This window comes from Mastigoproctus giganteus, chromosome 13 (genome assembly GCF_048544385.1).
Source record: "Mastigoproctus giganteus isolate SK-2022 chromosome 13, ASM4854438v1, whole genome shotgun sequence".
NCBI lineage: Eukaryota > Metazoa > Arthropoda > Arachnida > Uropygi > Thelyphonidae > Mastigoproctus > Mastigoproctus giganteus.
This window is the reverse complement of record NC_143587.1, coordinates 31,227,336-31,245,192: the sequence shown is the minus strand read 5'-3', so window position 1 is coordinate 31,245,192 and position 17,857 is coordinate 31,227,336. Positions and strand designations below refer to the sequence as shown.

Genomic DNA, 17,857 nt, shown 5'->3' with positions numbered 1-17,857 from the left:
TATACTCCTTACAGACCACGTGCTAAGTGACAAGTATAACTCCATTTTTTGTAATGTAGTGAGACCAGTCAGCAGTCGCTTCTATATCGTTACCCTCTTCCTAGGTTTGCACTATAAATGAGATAGCAATGCCATTGTGAGAAGGCTTTTTTAATATGCATTACAAACTTTGGTTTACAAAACTGTAAACTTCGGTTTACAGTTTTGTAAACCAAAGTTTTGTAAACTATGAAAATGGGTAAAAATTCCGTATTTTTAAAGTCATTATTTAAAAAGATTTCGCTATTTAATTAAACAAAGTTAAGAAATTCCAATACTGCCTAATATCTCCCATCTTTGGAGTTAAATCACCAGTAGATTTTTAAGTGCTTCATTGATGGCATACTCTGTCACCCTCCATGATCGTCAGGATGGTAACCGCCCCACCATTACAAATAAATACAATTATACAGTCATTAATAATGTCTTATTTTACTGTTAGATTAAAAAATAATTATTTAGACCCTTAAATGAAATATCCCAAGTGACGAAGTACTGAATTTCGGATCAATATAGTTTTTTGATAGGTTTTGTATTTCTTTATATCACATAATCATATCTATACTTCTCTTTATGATATTTGAACAGGTCTGAAGTTGGCCGAAGTGTCGACCCTTCCGGCCGCTGTAACAGAGGGTGCCAAAAAGCTGGCAGAACAATTAACAAGTAAAAAACACGTAAGTATAAATGTTGAAATTGCTTGTCATTATTTTAAAAGATGTCTGAATGCATAATCTAAATCAGGGGCGTCAAACTTTATTTGTCTTGGAGTCAAAACATTAGAATGCTGAAGATTTCAGGCCGCAAGAACGGTTTAATATCACAAATTATGTACCAGGGATTATCATTTAATTGGCGGACTGGTGCAAGATCTTATCTTAATATTCATCATCTGACTCTTCTGTGGATTTCTCCTTCTCGAAATACTTTCCCGTGAACTTTACACACTTTCGCCACCATCGTACCCACGCATTAAATCTCGTAAGTCATTTTTTCGAAAGACTGCGAAGTGCTCTCGTTGTGGCTCTGCGAGCATCTTGTGTCGCAAGCAAAACGCTTACCTTTCAGACCTTCTTCAGATGTGGAAACAGGAAAAATCACACGGGCTAAGTCCGCTGCATAAGGGGGATGTGGAAGAATCTCGGCACTTATGGCAGTGACCATTTCCTGCTCAAAGAGCGTGTGAAGTAGCACACGCTCTTTGAGTGGACCGGGGTTCAAGCCCGTGACTGCTAAGTACGATTGACATTTGTATTGATTGATTTATTGTAGACTCCACTGATATTAATATTCACCTGGTGGTCGTGCCGGAGCATAAACAAGAACATTTTTTAAAGAAGTCTTTGCTGGGTTTTTTTTCAAAATTAAATGATCATCCCTCGTATTTTTCAAAATAGAATTTAATTTTGTTGGTCAACGTTTATATTTTCAGTTTAAACATATTTGCAATTTTTGAGAAATTTATCGCTTAAATCAGGGGAGTCCAAACCATTGCCGGAAGAGGCCCATTCCCTCATATTATGCTGCTCACGGGTTAGACAACCCCCGATCTAAATGATAAATTTCTCACGCCACATTGATCATAAATATGAAACGCTTTAAAGTGTATGATTTGAGTGAATATAATGCGATTTTTATTGTCTCGCAGACTCCTGACTATGACACCGCAGAAAATCGTCAACAGAGAGCAACTTACAAATTAGCCGCACACTTGATGCAATTGGCAAGGAACTCTTGTTTGGGTGAGGATGCGTTGAGGGACTATCTTAAAGTTCTTCGAGAGCAGTATGAACAGGAACTTATGAGAGTCGTAGAGGAATAACCTCGTATAGTAAAGTGTTGTATCTCTCATGGTTAACAACGTTCAGTCGCTCTAAATATTCTATTTGTTGCTATCCTTTTTCTATAAAAACTGATATTAAATACATAACTTCTTGTCAGTTTTGCTAAATCTGCATGGTGTACATGCAGATAGTTATCTGTACTATCCTACGTCATGACTACGTTTAAAGAACATATCAGAATATATGTAAAGTTAATTTATTTAGTTAATGTAATTTAAGACTATCGTCGGCCTGCCACCTGAAGAGTTAGTGGTTGTTAATGGAGCCACCTCGTATAGTTTTTTCGACCACAACTCGTTGATGCACGAAGGGCGAAAGGTCTTCCGAATATTGTGCGCATATCTCGAGATTGTGCAGATATAGTTTGAAACATACCATAGCCATTGGGAAACAATAGGAACATTGCATTGACCGGAGCACTGAAACTAGTTTCTTCATAGTCCGATATTCCACCTTTCTGCACTTCGGCCATTTTAAAGACTCCAAACAAATGTTCACTGCACCGTGACAGTGTTGCACCAGCTTGAATTGTCTGAATCTACATCAATTCTGTTAGACCATGCTTTTTCTTGCCAAACGCAATGGTAACATGGTCAAATGGCATTGTGATTCGTCAGACCAGCAGATCGTTTTTCAAAGCAACTGACTGTGAAGTACACGTATTTGTATTCTTTGATCGTTTGTCTATTTTTCTGGATGAAAAACCTCATTTCACCAATTTTCCCGAGAAAAAAAAGCGCCAAATAGGATTTTCATTCTATAATTTTATAATGATGGAAAGGCTGTGCGTGTGTTCTGTGTTCTTTCGATATTAAGACAAGTAAAGAGAAATATTTTTATTATTTAAGTGAGAAGACTGTACAGTTGGTTTCGAGAAGTTATCAAACAAGGTTTTAAAAGTCTGAATTGTTTTTCATTTTTTGACATGATTAGAAGCTATTATTGAATGAAGAGAAAATATTAGGAACTGCAGTATTAAAACATATAATGTAAACTATTTTCATTTTAGCAAGGCAGTTCTAGCTATTTTCACAATTTCTCGTAAAATATTTCTGCGTGATACTAAGCTTTTGATGTCTCAGTTCACTATGTTTCGTGTTGTGGATTTTTGAAACAGAAGTAGCGAAAATTGCGAGCACAGCTCAGTATCGCTAAGATAAATCAGCAGGAAAGAATAAATTATAGAAACGATAACAGAAAGGCAGGGCATATAATGTGTATCTTCCGAGATTCTTTCTATTTCGATATGTAACGGCGGAATATCGACAATAAACACAGAGGAATAAACTATTTTGAAATTAAACCCCTTTCACTATAGGAAACGGGCAATAGTAATCCTATGAAATTTTATTTTACATTCTAATTGCTATAAAGTCGTGCTCAATATACCGATATGTCTCACTGGGGCATACATTTTTAGATCATGGCGCGCATTTGGCACTATTGTTTTGTTTTTTTTTACCATTTCTCTTGCGGAGCATGGAAAAAATCGTAAAAATTGTTTTAGAATCATAATTTTCCATATATTTTATGAGATATATAGGAGTCTACAGAAGCTTGCCTATGGATTCATTACAAAAATCTATGATGTATATCGTATTATCCAAAAATTACGGATTTATACGGATGGTACGTGACTATAATATGCTAGGAATCTTAAAGAAGAGCTATTTCTTAGTTGAGATGAATAGCGAATTCATATGCGTTTACTGTAAGAAAGCTTACACAGTGGCTTGGAAAGTTTTCTCGAGTATTTTCCACTAAGAAGATATAAAAATATCGAAATTTAAAACTAGCGGGTGAACGCTTGTGGCCTCCTTTAGAGTTTTAACATCAAGATCCATTTCGGTATAGTTTGCAATGCGTGTCAGTAAAATATTGAAATAATGTGGTTTTTTTCTTTTTGTTTGTGTTTTTCACAGATATATTACAAGACTTCTTCTTCGTCATTTCAAGCACACCTGGTTGAAAATCAGCGGGCATAAGCTGGTGATTGAACCTAGAAAATAAAAATCATTACGTTAATATTAAATACACATATAGAAAAAGTTAACAGCAATTTACATCAATAAACAGTAATCAGTAGGAAAGTATTTTGTTCATTACGATAAGGAGATTCAGAAGAACAAAATAGTTTGATATGGGGATTCAGGATATTCTTTAAGGTAAGTTATCGTCAAGATATAGTGGAGGGTCTTCCGATGGTAGGTTAAAATCAAGTTGAATTGCTGACTTTCCTTCGTTCCTCCAGTTCAAGACTTAAACTATAAAATCATGAACGAAAACCACAAACAACAGTATATGATATAAAGATAGTTTTTCCATTGTGTAGTCTAAACGTTTACACAGTTATGGCTTGGAAAGTTTTCCAAGTCACAGCTGTGCAAAAGCCTAAAAACCCCTCTGAGAATAACCTTACTTTAATGGTTTGAGGTTAATTCGATTGTTTTCTACATCAGCATGATAGGGAAGCAACTAGAGGGAATAATACTCTAGATTTGATTATCAGTAGTGATTCTTCATGCATTAAGAATCTGCAGATAAAAGAACCACTAGGTGGCAGTGATCACAGTGTGCTGAAGTAGGATTTACTCAAAGAGGTAACTACCATCAGGGGTAAAGGGAAGGGTTTTTGCTTTCGTAAAGGCGACTACGATGGTCTGAGACTATTTAAATTCCATACGGTGGGACCAACTGATGATGTTACCAACAGCAAATTCAAAATGGGAAGCATTCAAGGAACTAATCTTGGAAGCTACTAGGCTTTACATACCAACTAAGAAATATTGTTCAAGGTTTAGGCCTAAATGGATGTCAATGAAGTAATGAGGCATATGGCAGAGAAGAAAAATGCATGGGATACATATAAATTAATGGGTGACATGGAAGCCTATGATAGATATAAGCTGGTCTGTAACCAAGTCACAAAGGAGATTAGGCAGGCAAAGGCAGATTATGAGAAATCCTTGGCAAAGGATGCAAAGAAAAACAGCAAAGAGTTCTTTACTTATGTAAACTCTAGAAGGAAAGGGATGAATCAGATTGGTCCACTGGATATTGATGGGTCAACTGTTCATGATCCTGCTCAGGTGGCTAACAAACTAAACGAGTATTTTGCATCTGCATTCACACACGAGTTATTCAGGAAGGGGAATGCCAGAGGTGAAGTAAACTCTGGCTGTGAGCTAGATGATTTTGTAATAACTGAGAGGAAAGTTAAGGAGAAATCGTTGAAGATAAATATAAAAAAGACACCCGGAGTGGATGGGATCTATCCAGTTATATTAAAGGAGGCAGCAAAGGAAGTAAGCAAACCCTTAGCTATAATTATGAGAGCTTCTTTGGACTCAGGGGAGGTACCCATGGACTGGAGATGTGCAAATGTGACCCCAATTCACAAAGGAGGATCAAAGGCTGACACAAGTAATTATAGACCTGTGAGTTTAACTTCTTTTCCCGGAAAATTAATGGAGGCACTGGTTAAAGAAGCACTGCAGGATCATCTAGACAAGACTTCAGTTATAGCTCGGACACAGCATGGTTTTGTTAAGGGAAGGTCTTGCCTGACCAATTTGATTGGATACTATGATGCAGTCACAAAAGAACTGGATGCAGGGAATAACTTTGATATTATATACTTGGATCTTAGAAAGGCTTTTGATACTGTTGCACATGGAAGACTGCTGCACAAATTGGAGCACTGTGGCATTGGAGGCAAATTGCTGCTATGGATAAAGGGGTGGTTGAGGGGGAGAAGACAGAGAGTGGTAATCAATGGACACTGCTCATCGTGGACTAATGTTGTTAGCGGAGTCTCTCAGGGTGCAGTGTTGGGTCCATTATTGTTTTCTCTACTTATAAATGATATTGATGATGGTATATCAAGCTTAATGTCCAAGTTTTCAGACGATACAAAGGTTGGCAAGATTGTTAAGGACACTACTGACGCTATGCTGCTGCAACAGGATCTGGAAAGGTGGCAAATGAAGTTTAACATTGACAAATGTAAAGTACTACATATGAGAAACAGTAACCCCAGAGCTACGTATCAACTCTGTGGTACTACACTGACAGTGGTAGAGAATGAAAAGGACCTGGGGGTAATTGTGCAGGCAGATATGAAGTTTTCTGAGTAGTGCAGACAGGCTGCAAGAGTAGCTCATGGTGCCTTGTCAATGATATACAGGAATTTTTCTAGCAGGGATAAGGAGGTAATTATTCCCTTGTATAAGGCAATGGTCAGGACCTGTATACACCTTGAGTATTGTATACAGGTCTGGAGGCCTCATTTCAAGAAGGATGTAGAGCTGCTGGAACGAGTACAGAGAAGGGCAACAAGATTAGTGAATGGAACAAAGGGGTGCTCTTACGAAGAAAGGCTTAAGTTTTGCAAATTACAGTGTCTGGAGACTAGGCACCTGCGAGGTGATCTGATAGAGGTGTATAAAGCCTTGAATGGTTTGAGCATGCTCAATGCTGATGGGATTCTTCCTCTTGCTCAGAATAATCACCTGAGAGGGCATAAATTCAAATTGAGGAAAGACAGATGTAGGATAAATGTGCAGAAATTTGCCTTTAGCCAGCGGGTAGTTGGTTGGTGGAACAGACTTCCATCCCTTGTTGTGGAAGTTGATAGCCTAAATAAATTTTTAAGGCTCAGCTGAACAGGTATTTCGAACGAACGGAGGGGTGAAATGGAAGTGTTTTTTTTTTTTTTTTGGCTGATGCTGCATAAGCTTGCTTTCTTGCATCATTTGCCTCTACCAATGTTAATGCTAAATGCTAATGCCATTATTAACAGCGTATCAGTTATTAAACTGTAAAAATTATGCACTTTTAAAAGGTTAGGAAATAGTAGGTATCTTCAGAGTAAAGAGAGGGAGCGCTCAGTAACTATGTAGCTCTAAACGAGTTGAAACTATAGATGCACACGCAGACATGCATATACATGCTCATAAATCAAATATTCACCCTCAACTACGAAGCACGTTTTTTTTCTCAGGAATTATTACGTCACCGTCAGGTTAGGTACCTCTGTCCATCTGGAGGTGTTTCTTAAAAGGGCTATAAGAAGAAAAAACAATTCGTTATCCCATCACCAACCGCCACCACAATACACCAGATATTAAAGATTATTAGAGGAATAAGAATTTTAATTGAAACTGAAAATTAAATATTTTACCACCAACCACCATCAGAATCTCTGTTTGGTAGATACAGTACAAACCAAAAGTCAGGATAACTTAAAATAATTAAACACAACTTATTTTCATATATTTAATGTACAAATATATGGAAAAAAAAACAGCTCAATATGACGTATTGATTGATTGACTTGTCTGAGATTTGATTCGTACTGTTTTGGAGAAAATGAAAACTTAGAAGTATAAATTTATTTCATTAGAAGAAACCCATTACTAATACTCATATTAATTTTAAGGTAAAAGATTAAACGCATTGGAACTACGTAAAGCATGCAGAACTTTAGTATTATCCTTTGCAAAAGAATCTATTCTTATCTAGGAAACATACTCATACATTGGCATGGTACTTTAGCTGTTTATATACCGAAAACGAAAATTTACCTTCTGGATGTTCGCACCACGTGCCCATAAAGTTGGGAGGGCAGATGCATACGATGGAGTTAGTGTTAGGCATCATTCCACAGGTGCCACCGTTCAAACAATACCATTTACGAAATCTTTCAGCGCAAACGTGAAACTCGCAGCGATCACCTAGAAAAATTGATCATTGCTCCATTTAGAATAAATAACAATATGGAAATCGTTCAAAATTCATCAATAAAATTCTTTACTATCTCGAACCAAATTGTACAATGGGGAACTAAAGCATACATGTAAAAATAATATATATATTTGTATGTACAAACAGTAATTACCATCATTGTCCGTCCACTGTTACAACATCACGTCGGGTCAGTTGAGTCAATTTTCTCCACTCCGTCTTTACAAGTTTTTTGGTCTTCGAGAGTATCAATTCATACCACATCATTTGACATATTCAGTGCCTCTTCCACTTCCATAGTTGTTATTTCCTCCGCCTCTATGCGGATTTTTTCTTCAGACTACTACTTCCTTTTTTTTTTTATTTGGGTTAACTTGAATCGTAAAGTAGTGTTTTCAGATTTTTATCACAATCCCTTAGTTATTAATTTTCCCGCTTCATCAAAAATCCTAGTTCCCGTATACTCTTCTCTTATTTTTCATTATCACCATCTAAACCACCATAGAACACATGCAATTTTTGGATATAATTCTCGATTGTTCTCAGGAATGGGCACTGCTCCTCGTGGATTAATGTTAATAAACTAACATTAGTCCACGAAGTGGGGGTCCCCAGGGTTCATGCTGGGCCTATTGTTGTTTTCAATATTTATTAATGATATTGATGAAGGTATATCAGGCTTACTGTCCACGTTTGCAGATAATACAAAGGTTAGCAGGGTGGTTAACGACAGTAATGATATGCTACTGCAGCAAGATTTAGAAATATTAGGTCAATGTGCTGAGAAATGGCATTTGAAGTTTAATATTGGCAAATGCAATGTACTACATATGGGTAGCAGTAATCTCAGAGTAGCATATCAACTGTGTGGAAATACACTCAGAAAATGAAAAAGACCTGGGGGTAATTGTGCAGTCAAATATGAAATTCTCTGAGCAGTGCAGATGTGCTGCAAGGACACATCATGGGGTTATACAGAAACTTTGCTGGTAGGGATAAGGAGGTGGTTATCCCTTCGTACAAAGCCGTGGTTAGACCGCATGTAGAGTATTGTATACAGGTCTGGAGACCTCAGTTTAAGAAGGAAGTAGAGCTGCTGGAACGAGTGCAGAGAAGGGCAACCAGATTGGTGAATGGAACAAGAGGGTGCTCTTACCTAGAAAGGCTTCAGTTCTGCAAATTGCAGCGTTTGGAGACTCGGCACCTGCGGGGTGCTCTGGTTGAGGTGTTTAAGGCATTGAAAGGATTGAGTAAGCTGAAAATGAATGGCATTCTGCCTCTTTCTGAAACTACACACACGAAGCGTCATAAATTTAAGTTGAAGAAGGATGATTGCAGGATAGATTTGTGTAAGTTTGCCTCCAGCCAGCGGGTTGTCGATTGTTGGAACAAGCTTCCATCTGTTGTTGTGGAAGTGTATAGTTTGAATAAATTCAAGGAAGAACTAGACAAATTCTTGGAAGGTAATTATGGATGAAGTGTGTATGTTTTTTTTTTTTTTTTCCGCGTCATTTTCCACTGCTATTACAGTACTACTTACTATGCAACTCAGCCACATTGTTAATAAAAGGCCCATAAAAATTCCTGGCGTAATTGACGGGATTCGAACTCGTCTTTTTCACCCCCTGTGGGGAGGACGATGATTACACCAACTGTGCTAACCACAAGAACGCCCAATCTCGTTCTGTCCCTACAACCAAGCAATTCAATTTGACACTTCATTACTACAAATAAGGTTTACATACATAATGTTCCCTCATTTAATTATTAATTGTATAAACTTGAATGGTCCTTGTTCTTACCTGTGTACTGCTTTGTACAGTTGCACGTAAATTTATTTTCATTTCGAATACATTGCCCTTCATGTCGACATGGATTTGAAGCACAAGGATCTCTCTGTATAACTACAGAAAAATTAAAGCAATATAATTAATAACTTATATGTAGATATAATGCTGAACAATCAAATAACATTTTAATAACTGGAAAAGAAAAGAGTTAAATTAAGAAAGGCAGTTTTATTTATTTTTAAAATCATGTTAATTTATATTAGTTAAATCAAAAATAGGTATGAATTTCAACATTGATAATTTATCGTGTGTTTATTTGTTGATAACTTATTTAACTACAGCAATCGCAGAAGACACAGTCGTATATAAACCATTGAGCTAAATTCAATACATTCAACAATCCATCAAAATAAGTAGGCTTTCAAAATCATTATTGGTGGTATAGAGTTGATACTTTTAAAAGTAACAACCATATACAGTACCTCCAATATAATCATAACAGAAATTTTATAGACCTATATAGTATGTTCAGCAAGTGTTCAAGCGGACTTCTCAAGTAGCATATGGTTATAATCACCGTCCTCACACATCATACGAAAAAAAAAGCCCGGGTATGAAGGCCGAGTGGTCAGGAGCGGGGGGTGCAGTAGCACACGTTCTTTGAGTAGACCGGGGTTCAAGCCCCTGATTGCTGAATACGGTCGATCTGCCAACCCGCACTGGACCAGCGTGGCAGATTATGGTCCATTTCCCTCAGCATGAATTGTTGAGGAGGCTTCCATCCTGCAGTGGGTTGATAATGGCTGCACTTTACTTTTACCTTTTACGCATCTCGTCAAGAGAAAGTTTATGGGCTCTTTTCCCACTGTGGCAGAGTTAGACGGGCTTGGGTGAATGTTGCATAGTTTTCATTCCACACAGCCAACCACAGGATATATACATCATTCACAGACATAACAAATTGTTGTCTCGGCGCCAAATCTAAAACGAACAAGTAGTCAAGTATAATTGTTCAGTTTTTTGGAATATATATGTGATAGGAGGAAAGTGAAAAGCGTTATTTTTACGTCACCTTCCTCTCAAGATGACAGGAAGGTGATATAAAAATAATTAATTACTTTTTGGGTTGATCAAAAAAATCACGCTATTTAAGATACACCGAACCTTACATTAGAAAAAAGAATCAGCTACGAATATGAACTGAAATCTTTATTATTAACATTTCAGATTCAAATGAGCTTCCCGATTTTTGAACATGACCATGAAAATGTTTTTTTTAAACTGTCTACTGCGTATACATAGTTAGATGAATACAGGGATTAACAGAATCAAATACATATGTTGAGAAACAGAGAAACAGGGAATGTAACTAGTATTAGTATTAGTATTGGCTATACGGTACAAAGAAGCTAACACTTGCTGTATCAGCCAAACAAAGAAACACATGTTTTCCTCCTTCCGTAAGTACCGACCCAAATCGACTTTGAATTTCTTCAAACCATCCGGGAAATTCAAAGGTGAACTGGATTTAGCTGCTCATGGTGGCAGCCTGTTCCAATGATTAAGAAGAAAATTTTGTTTTAATTTCTTGATGTGTGGAGATCGGATTATAATGTATGCGCCGGTCTTCGAATGTATCCTGTCGGATATAGTGTTGGTCATCTTTGGTCTAGCTATCCGTGGTGACTGTCGCCCGCTGTCCCTTTTTTGGGACAATCTTCTGTTCTATACTGTTTCCATATGCTTGTATAATGGTGTAATTTTATTTGTAAACCTGCAAATAATTTTAAAAAAATTTTTTTTGGCAATAAAGTGAGTTTATATACTGTATAAATATATTTTGTTTTATTTGTTTTTTTGTGGGTGGTCTCAGCCAACCTATGGCAATTCCGCCGTGTTTGTGCTGGTATCGCATGGCTACCAGCACAAACATGGAGAAGTTGAGTGACTGGTGATTTAACCTCCGGCGCTCGTTTCAGAGTTTACTGCGATCCGGCGCTCGTTTTCAGAGTTTACTGCTGAACTATTCTAGCCTTCAGTCGATTACATTCTGATATATTATCCTACCCTGATATGCGTTTTAGAGTCAGCAAGATCCCAGCAGTAACGGTCAGAAAGTCAATGATGGAGATCAGATGCATGTTTGCATCAACTCACTCCGTAAAAGAAAACTCCCTTAGTTTGAATTAATCCCCTGATTCTAGCATCATTTAATACCGTGAAATTTTTACTTTCATATTACCAATCCCTCTCAGAAATCTTTAAAATTCAATCAGATGCCAACAATCTTACATGTTCTAAATATGGTAAACTCTGTAAAATCCAGCACTTTACAAGCTGGAATTCTTTAAAATCCGGCACATTTTATAAAAAAAAAAGTCAACATTTTAAAATCCCGAAATCCCGAAAAGCTCGTATCAACGATTGCATTTGTATTTGAGTCAATACAATAATGAGTGACATTTCTCTCTTTATACACTGGTGTGCAAAACTTAAGGACCAACACTATTTCTAAAGGCTTACAACCACAAAATCTTTACTTAAGGTACTCTTTACTGATGAGAGTAGATTCAGTCTCAGCAGCGATTCTGAACGTCAGCTAATCTGGCGAGAAGTTGACACACGGTATCACCACGCAAACATCACTGAAAGGGATTGATATGGCGGTCGAGGTGTTCTCGTCTGGGAAGGCGTTATCTTGGATGGACGTACAAGATACTGGAAGGCGGGTCTGTAACCGGTGCATGCTACTGTACTGAGGTAATCCTTCCCCATGTGGGTCTGTTCCGAGGTGCCACTGGCACGGAGTTCGTGCTTATATCCATAAGAGTTCGTGTTTATGGATGATAAAGCCACACTCCCATCGCACTGCAGCTGTTGATATGCTTTTGGAAAGTGAGGACATTGCTCGTATGGATTTGCCTGCCCGTTCCGCCGATCAAAATCCCATATAAACACATATGGGACGCTCTGGGGAGACGCCTAGCGGCACGTCCACACACCCCACCAGGAAATGTTCACCAGCTGAAGATGGCGCTGACAGAGGAATGGACGATGTCACCGCAATAACTTATCAAAAACATTGTTCTAAGTATGGATAGGCGGTGCAAAGCCTGCATTAGGGGTGGCCATATCTCCTACTGAGAACCACCTCTTCACTTTGTTCCATCTTTGGCAGTGATGCATCTGTATCATGGCAGCCAGTGCTATGTTGCCATTTTTGAATAAAATCCCTCTGTACCGTTTTGTTTCTGTTGTTGTGTCAGTGTTGTTTCCTTCATCATTTCTGTACTTCACGAGGTTCCTTAGGTGTGCTTTTCCCATATCCAGGCCACTCCTATGAGAAGCTACAGGCGAAAACCTGACTGGTCCTTGAATTTTGCACACCAGTGTAATATGCTGGCAGGATTATCTAGTCCCTTAATCCCTTTTTTACGATCAGAAGGATTTAAATTGCGTAGATAATAAAATTATTTAAATTCTCATAGTAGAACAAACTAGCCTTTGCCACGATTTATCTGATATTTCATTACTTTCAAAGGATGGCATCCCAAAAAGGTTAATTATCCATTTGTTCTTAGATAGGCTGCTATGATAACCTGTTCCAGTAATAACAGGTTCCTCATTAGACAGCGGGCGACCTCTAGTGATAACACTCTAGCAAAATAATTTTAAATAAATTGTTCGATGTGAGCTGCCATACGGATTACAAATTCGGTGTTTTCAAAGTCGTAATATAACTGAAGCTGTCTGTTGAAATAGCGCAATATATATCAGACCAACTCGTTACAAAGGCAAGTTTGATCTTCTATCAGAATTAAGACCTTTTCATTATCCATCCCTGCTGCTTGTCAAAACAGATGAAAGGACAAGACAGTCATTAAGCAATGTTTACAGATGTAAGTAAATTCAGTTGTTTGTGCTTAATATTTATTGAAATGCTCTTCTAAAACTGCTCAACCATTACGCATACCTCTCTAAAATCCGGAAAATTTTAAAATCCAGACTTTTCAATCCCCAAGGATGCCCGATTTTAAAGAGTTTACCGTATCTCCTTTTATGGTCGCCTTTTTGCGAATCTCACTAAGGTTTGTTCTCCGTCTTTGGAATATTTCAATAAGCTAGATGTCTCTTTTTTTTTTAAATGCAGTATGGATACCGCACCTAAAAATAAGACACAGCATTTCAAATGCAGTCTCATGCCTTATGCGATAAATTGCCTTACAGTGCATGGTGGAATTACGACCTTACTGCCCTCCCTGCCAATTTAGTTTTATCAAGAATAGTATGCTTGAAGTGGGGAAACACAGCAAGATTGGAGCAAATATATTTTTCAGGAAGAACACGGTATTGGTGAGCCTTCGTGGGTAGCACAGCTGGTATAATCACTGTCCTCCCCACACTGGGTGGAAAAGACCTGAGTTAAAATCCTGTCACTGACGCGAGGAATTTTTATGGGTCTTCAACGTGACTTAGTTAGTCGGTCTCAGGTGAGGGTAGCATGGTTTTTCTTCCAGCAAACAGCAAATCGACCACAGAACACACGCAAGTTACCTAAGTTGCCAAGTTGCTGGTGTTCCTTAAACCTACAACAATATTGGTGAATATCCATAAAAGATCTTTAAGGCGTTGAGATACTTGAAAATTAACTTGAAAGATTTTATGTCTCAGTTTCTCAAAATCTTTCTGTGTTGAATATGGCGATGAGACAGTAATGGGATATATTTATTTCCCAACCAATTTTTTGCAAACTGGAATTATATTAGTCTGCTTGAAAGTTGAAAGATAACAGCCACTTATGACGATAGCAGAACAAGAAAAAGACAGATGCTACTATTCTTAAAGAAATAAGAAGGTAGGAAGGGCATATGGAAATTTTCTTATCCGTTTACATTTATCAGTGGAAGAAATTGTAAGGGTGTGTTATTTTAAACGTAACACAAATTACAGTTGTTATGGTTAATGTTGCAGTTCTTTTAAATATATACATCAAAAAGGAACAATAATCGTTATTGTAAGTAAATTTCGTCATTTCACTATAAAGCTTCACTGTAGCAGCAAAACAATAAAAAAGTCACAACTGACCTCATCTCCCTCTAACTATTAAACTACAAGTAGTCTTTCAGTGCCTACTATAGCTAATGGTTATCTTTCCACCCAATGATGCTTCGCATCCCTGTTAATAAGCCGATAAAAATCTCGTTCATGTTTGATCCAATCTCGTATATTGGAAGGATGAAAGAACTTAAATGAATACTTTACCTCTTTTTCTATCACACCTGATTCCAGTATAGTTGGCTGGACACAAACAGCTTATAGCTCCAGTTGTATGGACCTTACAACTTCCTCCATTCAGGCATAAATTCGGTGGACAGTATGGAGTCTCACAGCGGTATCCTAAAAAAGGTAATACCAAACTCATAATTCAGTAACAAGCAAATTCAAATTCCATTGAAGCATCTCAAAAAATATTTTAAATGATTATTTTGCTTTAATGGCTTTATTCTGTCATTTAAAGAAAAATAGCCATTCTTTCTATCACACAATGGTATATAAATCTTCCAAAACAGTTATACTATTAGAATGGGAGCTAAAGCCAAAAAATTGTTCATTTTAATGTTACTTATCCGAAATTTAATACGGACGCTACATATCCATCTTCACTCACCTCTGAAGCCCTCCTTGCAAAGGCATCGGAAGGAATGTCGAATTAATAGACACGTGCCTCCATGGCTACAAGGATTGGGATCGCAAGCTGTGCTGATGGTTGATTCAGTCATAGGCTGTTCTCGAACAGGTTCAGGAAGACGGAGTTCTGCCCTTAATCCGACCTCTATCAGAGAAGTGTTTGATTTAGTGATGGATAATATTATATTCAGTTTATTGAGCTTACAAGATAAAGAGTTAAAAACTGCCCCTTAGCTTTGAAAATATGGTTGTCAAGTGTCTGGATTTCATTCGGATAGTCTGTAATTTGAGCTTACTATCCGGTAAACTAATTGGAAGGAAAACTGAATGGACCACTGGACATATAAATGTCCAGTAGTCCATTCAGTTTTCATTATAGTTGCTCATTTGAGTTCAATGAAGACCACTAAAAGTATATTGTGTCCGTATAATCATTAAAGAATTCTTGAAATCTTATGGAAGGAATAAAGGAAATATAAAATAAAGGAATAATAAAGGAAAAACACATTTCCAAAGTATTTTAATGTTTAATTTATTACTATTTTTAGGGAAAATTGTATTTCAACTACTAGAACAGTTCAATATTAAACAATAGATTGGCCACATTTCTGGCTTCTGTTTTAGAATCCTATCATCAGACTGAAAAAGAGTGCTTAAACAAAAGAGAATAAGAACTGAATTGCATAATACAAATAGGTATATTGAATTAAAATGTATAATTAAAATATTCGCATCATAATTTTCCCTACCCAAAGTTATGGGATATTTGTAATTATGAACGAAACAAAACATACACTGAGAGATCACTGAATTATGACGACCTACCTAATGTCGTGTTGGTCCACCGTTCGCACGGATACAGCCACTATTCGCCTGGACATTGACTCCACTAGATGACTGAAAACGTCCATAGGAATTTGCTGCCTACAATGTTTTCCACAGTGTCGATATATATGATGGTTGTGCGTCCATACGCCTCACTCCCCGTTTCAAAACATCCCACAGGTGTTCGATTAGATTGACGTCAGGCGAATTTGGAAGCCAATCAAGATGAATGATAACTTCACTGTATTCCTCGAACCATTCGTACACAGTGAGGGCTCGATTACACGGCGCATTATCTTGGAAGATCCCGTTGCCAGCAAAACATGATCCATATTAAGCAACCACCGCCACCTGCCTGGATAGTGGGCGCCATGCGGAATGATCCATGGAATCGTGTCATTTGCACCACATATGAAGGCGTCCGTCGGTGTGTTGCACCAGGTATTTGGACTCATCGGACCAGCACACTCGTTTCCAGCCCTCCAGTGTCCAACTAGCGTGTTCTTGACACCACAGCATTCACCCTCAACGATGATTAGCAGTGAGGCTCCTTAGAAATTTGCTGACCAATAGGTGCCTTACCTTCCAGCAAAGGAATAACTGCATCACAAAACAGGTAGAAGTCGGTATACCCCAAGGTGGATCGTTGTGGGCATTGCTTTTTTCAGCGATATTTATTCTACTAATGAATGAAATATCTGCGTTTATGGCCTTCACGCCGACGACATTGTATGTTACCTCTCAAGCCCGGCTAACACCTCACCAGACCAGGCAGAGGAATTATCGAATTTTGTCATCCTGAACAAATATCTCTCCTCTTTCTATGAGTACGTTACCTATTTTGGGTTTCAAATAAACCCTGAAAAATCAAATCCAAATATGTCATCTTCTCACCTAGAGCACAAGCAGACCTCGATCCAGCAGCCTCTCTGCAGCCCTCCATTGCGAGGCACGTTCTCGTCGCCACTCATTCAGTAAAATTCCTAGGAGTGGTAATGGGCGATTACGGGCTTTCTGGAGTATGAAACTTGATCTCTGTAGAGCGCACAACAAGGAAACAGTCAGAAAATTTCTCCTCTTCTACTTTAGTTCTATCATCAGTTATGTTATTGAAGTTTGGTCGGCTGCTCCTATGTCCAGTCTGAAGACGCTCTGGGTCTGGAATTCTGGGTCCTGAAGTGGGCCAACAATTGGGCTCACCTACCCCATACAACATCAAAATCACAGCTCTGCATAAATCTGAGATACACCCCGGCCCAGCACCTGGCATATGCGAGGAAGCTCACAATGGCGCTTAATTTGTGCTCCGCTGCTCTCTACTTCGTTAATATCTGGGAAATCGTAGGCTGGAATCCCTGGTAGAGCCCTCAGAAACCAGTGCTCTGTTCTAACCTGCAGAAGCTCTCGACCTTCAAGCGGCACTTCCCGAACAGCATCATCGGCGCGCTGAACTCCGAAAACATTGATTTGGATGGGTGGTCCAGAGATTCTGTCTACAGAGAAGAAAAGTGCAAATCCATAGTCAAGTGCATTCAGCATTCCTGCAGTTGTCAGCGGAACTAGTCATAACTCCCAATGAAAGTGTCCAGACTGTCTCAATGTGTTACAAGTTGTATATAATAACTATAAAATCTATGTACCATAATGGAATATAAGCTCTGTATAATCAATCAATTATAATACCTATAAAATACATTTATTACAATATTAGCTGTGTATATTGCACTGTCTATGTATTCTATGTATTTGCTGTGTGCCCACGTAGTTTTGTATGTACTGAATGTAATGTGTCCACTTAATTGTAAGATTCCTCTGGATGCCTGTAGCGGGACTCGTGTCCTACATTTCTATGAATAAAGAATTTTATTATTATTATAGGAGAGGGTGTATATTGGGTCATCTGCTGTGAAACCCCATGCATCGCAG

At 38.0% G+C, this 17,857-nt stretch overlaps 2 protein-coding genes across 2 annotated transcripts in view; one reads left to right on the top strand and one right to left on the bottom strand.

The window, feature by feature from the left end:
* The window catches only part of LOC150075916 (mutS protein homolog 4-like), a 61,602-nt gene extending 59,741 nt beyond the window's left edge, over positions 1–1,861 (top strand). Inside the window, exons 19-20 of the mRNA XM_090387210.1 lie at positions 628–716; positions 1,688–1,861. Coding sequence (XP_090243336.1) covers positions 628–716; positions 1,688–1,861 — 263 coding nt within the window. The remainder of the gene's footprint in view (positions 1–627; positions 717–1,687) is intronic.
* A 947-nt stretch (positions 1,862–2,808) lies between these two features.
* The window catches only part of LOC150075915 (sushi, von Willebrand factor type A, EGF and pentraxin domain-containing protein 1-like), an 88,788-nt gene continuing 73,739 nt past the window's right edge, over positions 2,809–17,857 (bottom strand). The window contains exons 17-22 of the mRNA XM_090387687.1: positions 15,087–15,251; positions 14,681–14,815; positions 9,431–9,532; positions 7,469–7,618; positions 6,855–6,947; positions 2,809–3,882 (exon numbers count right to left, since the gene is read on the bottom strand). Coding sequence (XP_090243813.1) covers positions 6,892–6,947; positions 7,469–7,618; positions 9,431–9,532; positions 14,681–14,815; positions 15,087–15,251 — 608 coding nt within the window. The 3' untranslated portion in view covers positions 2,809–3,882; positions 6,855–6,891. The remainder of the gene's footprint in view (positions 3,883–6,854; positions 6,948–7,468; positions 7,619–9,430; positions 9,533–14,680; positions 14,816–15,086; positions 15,252–17,857) is intronic.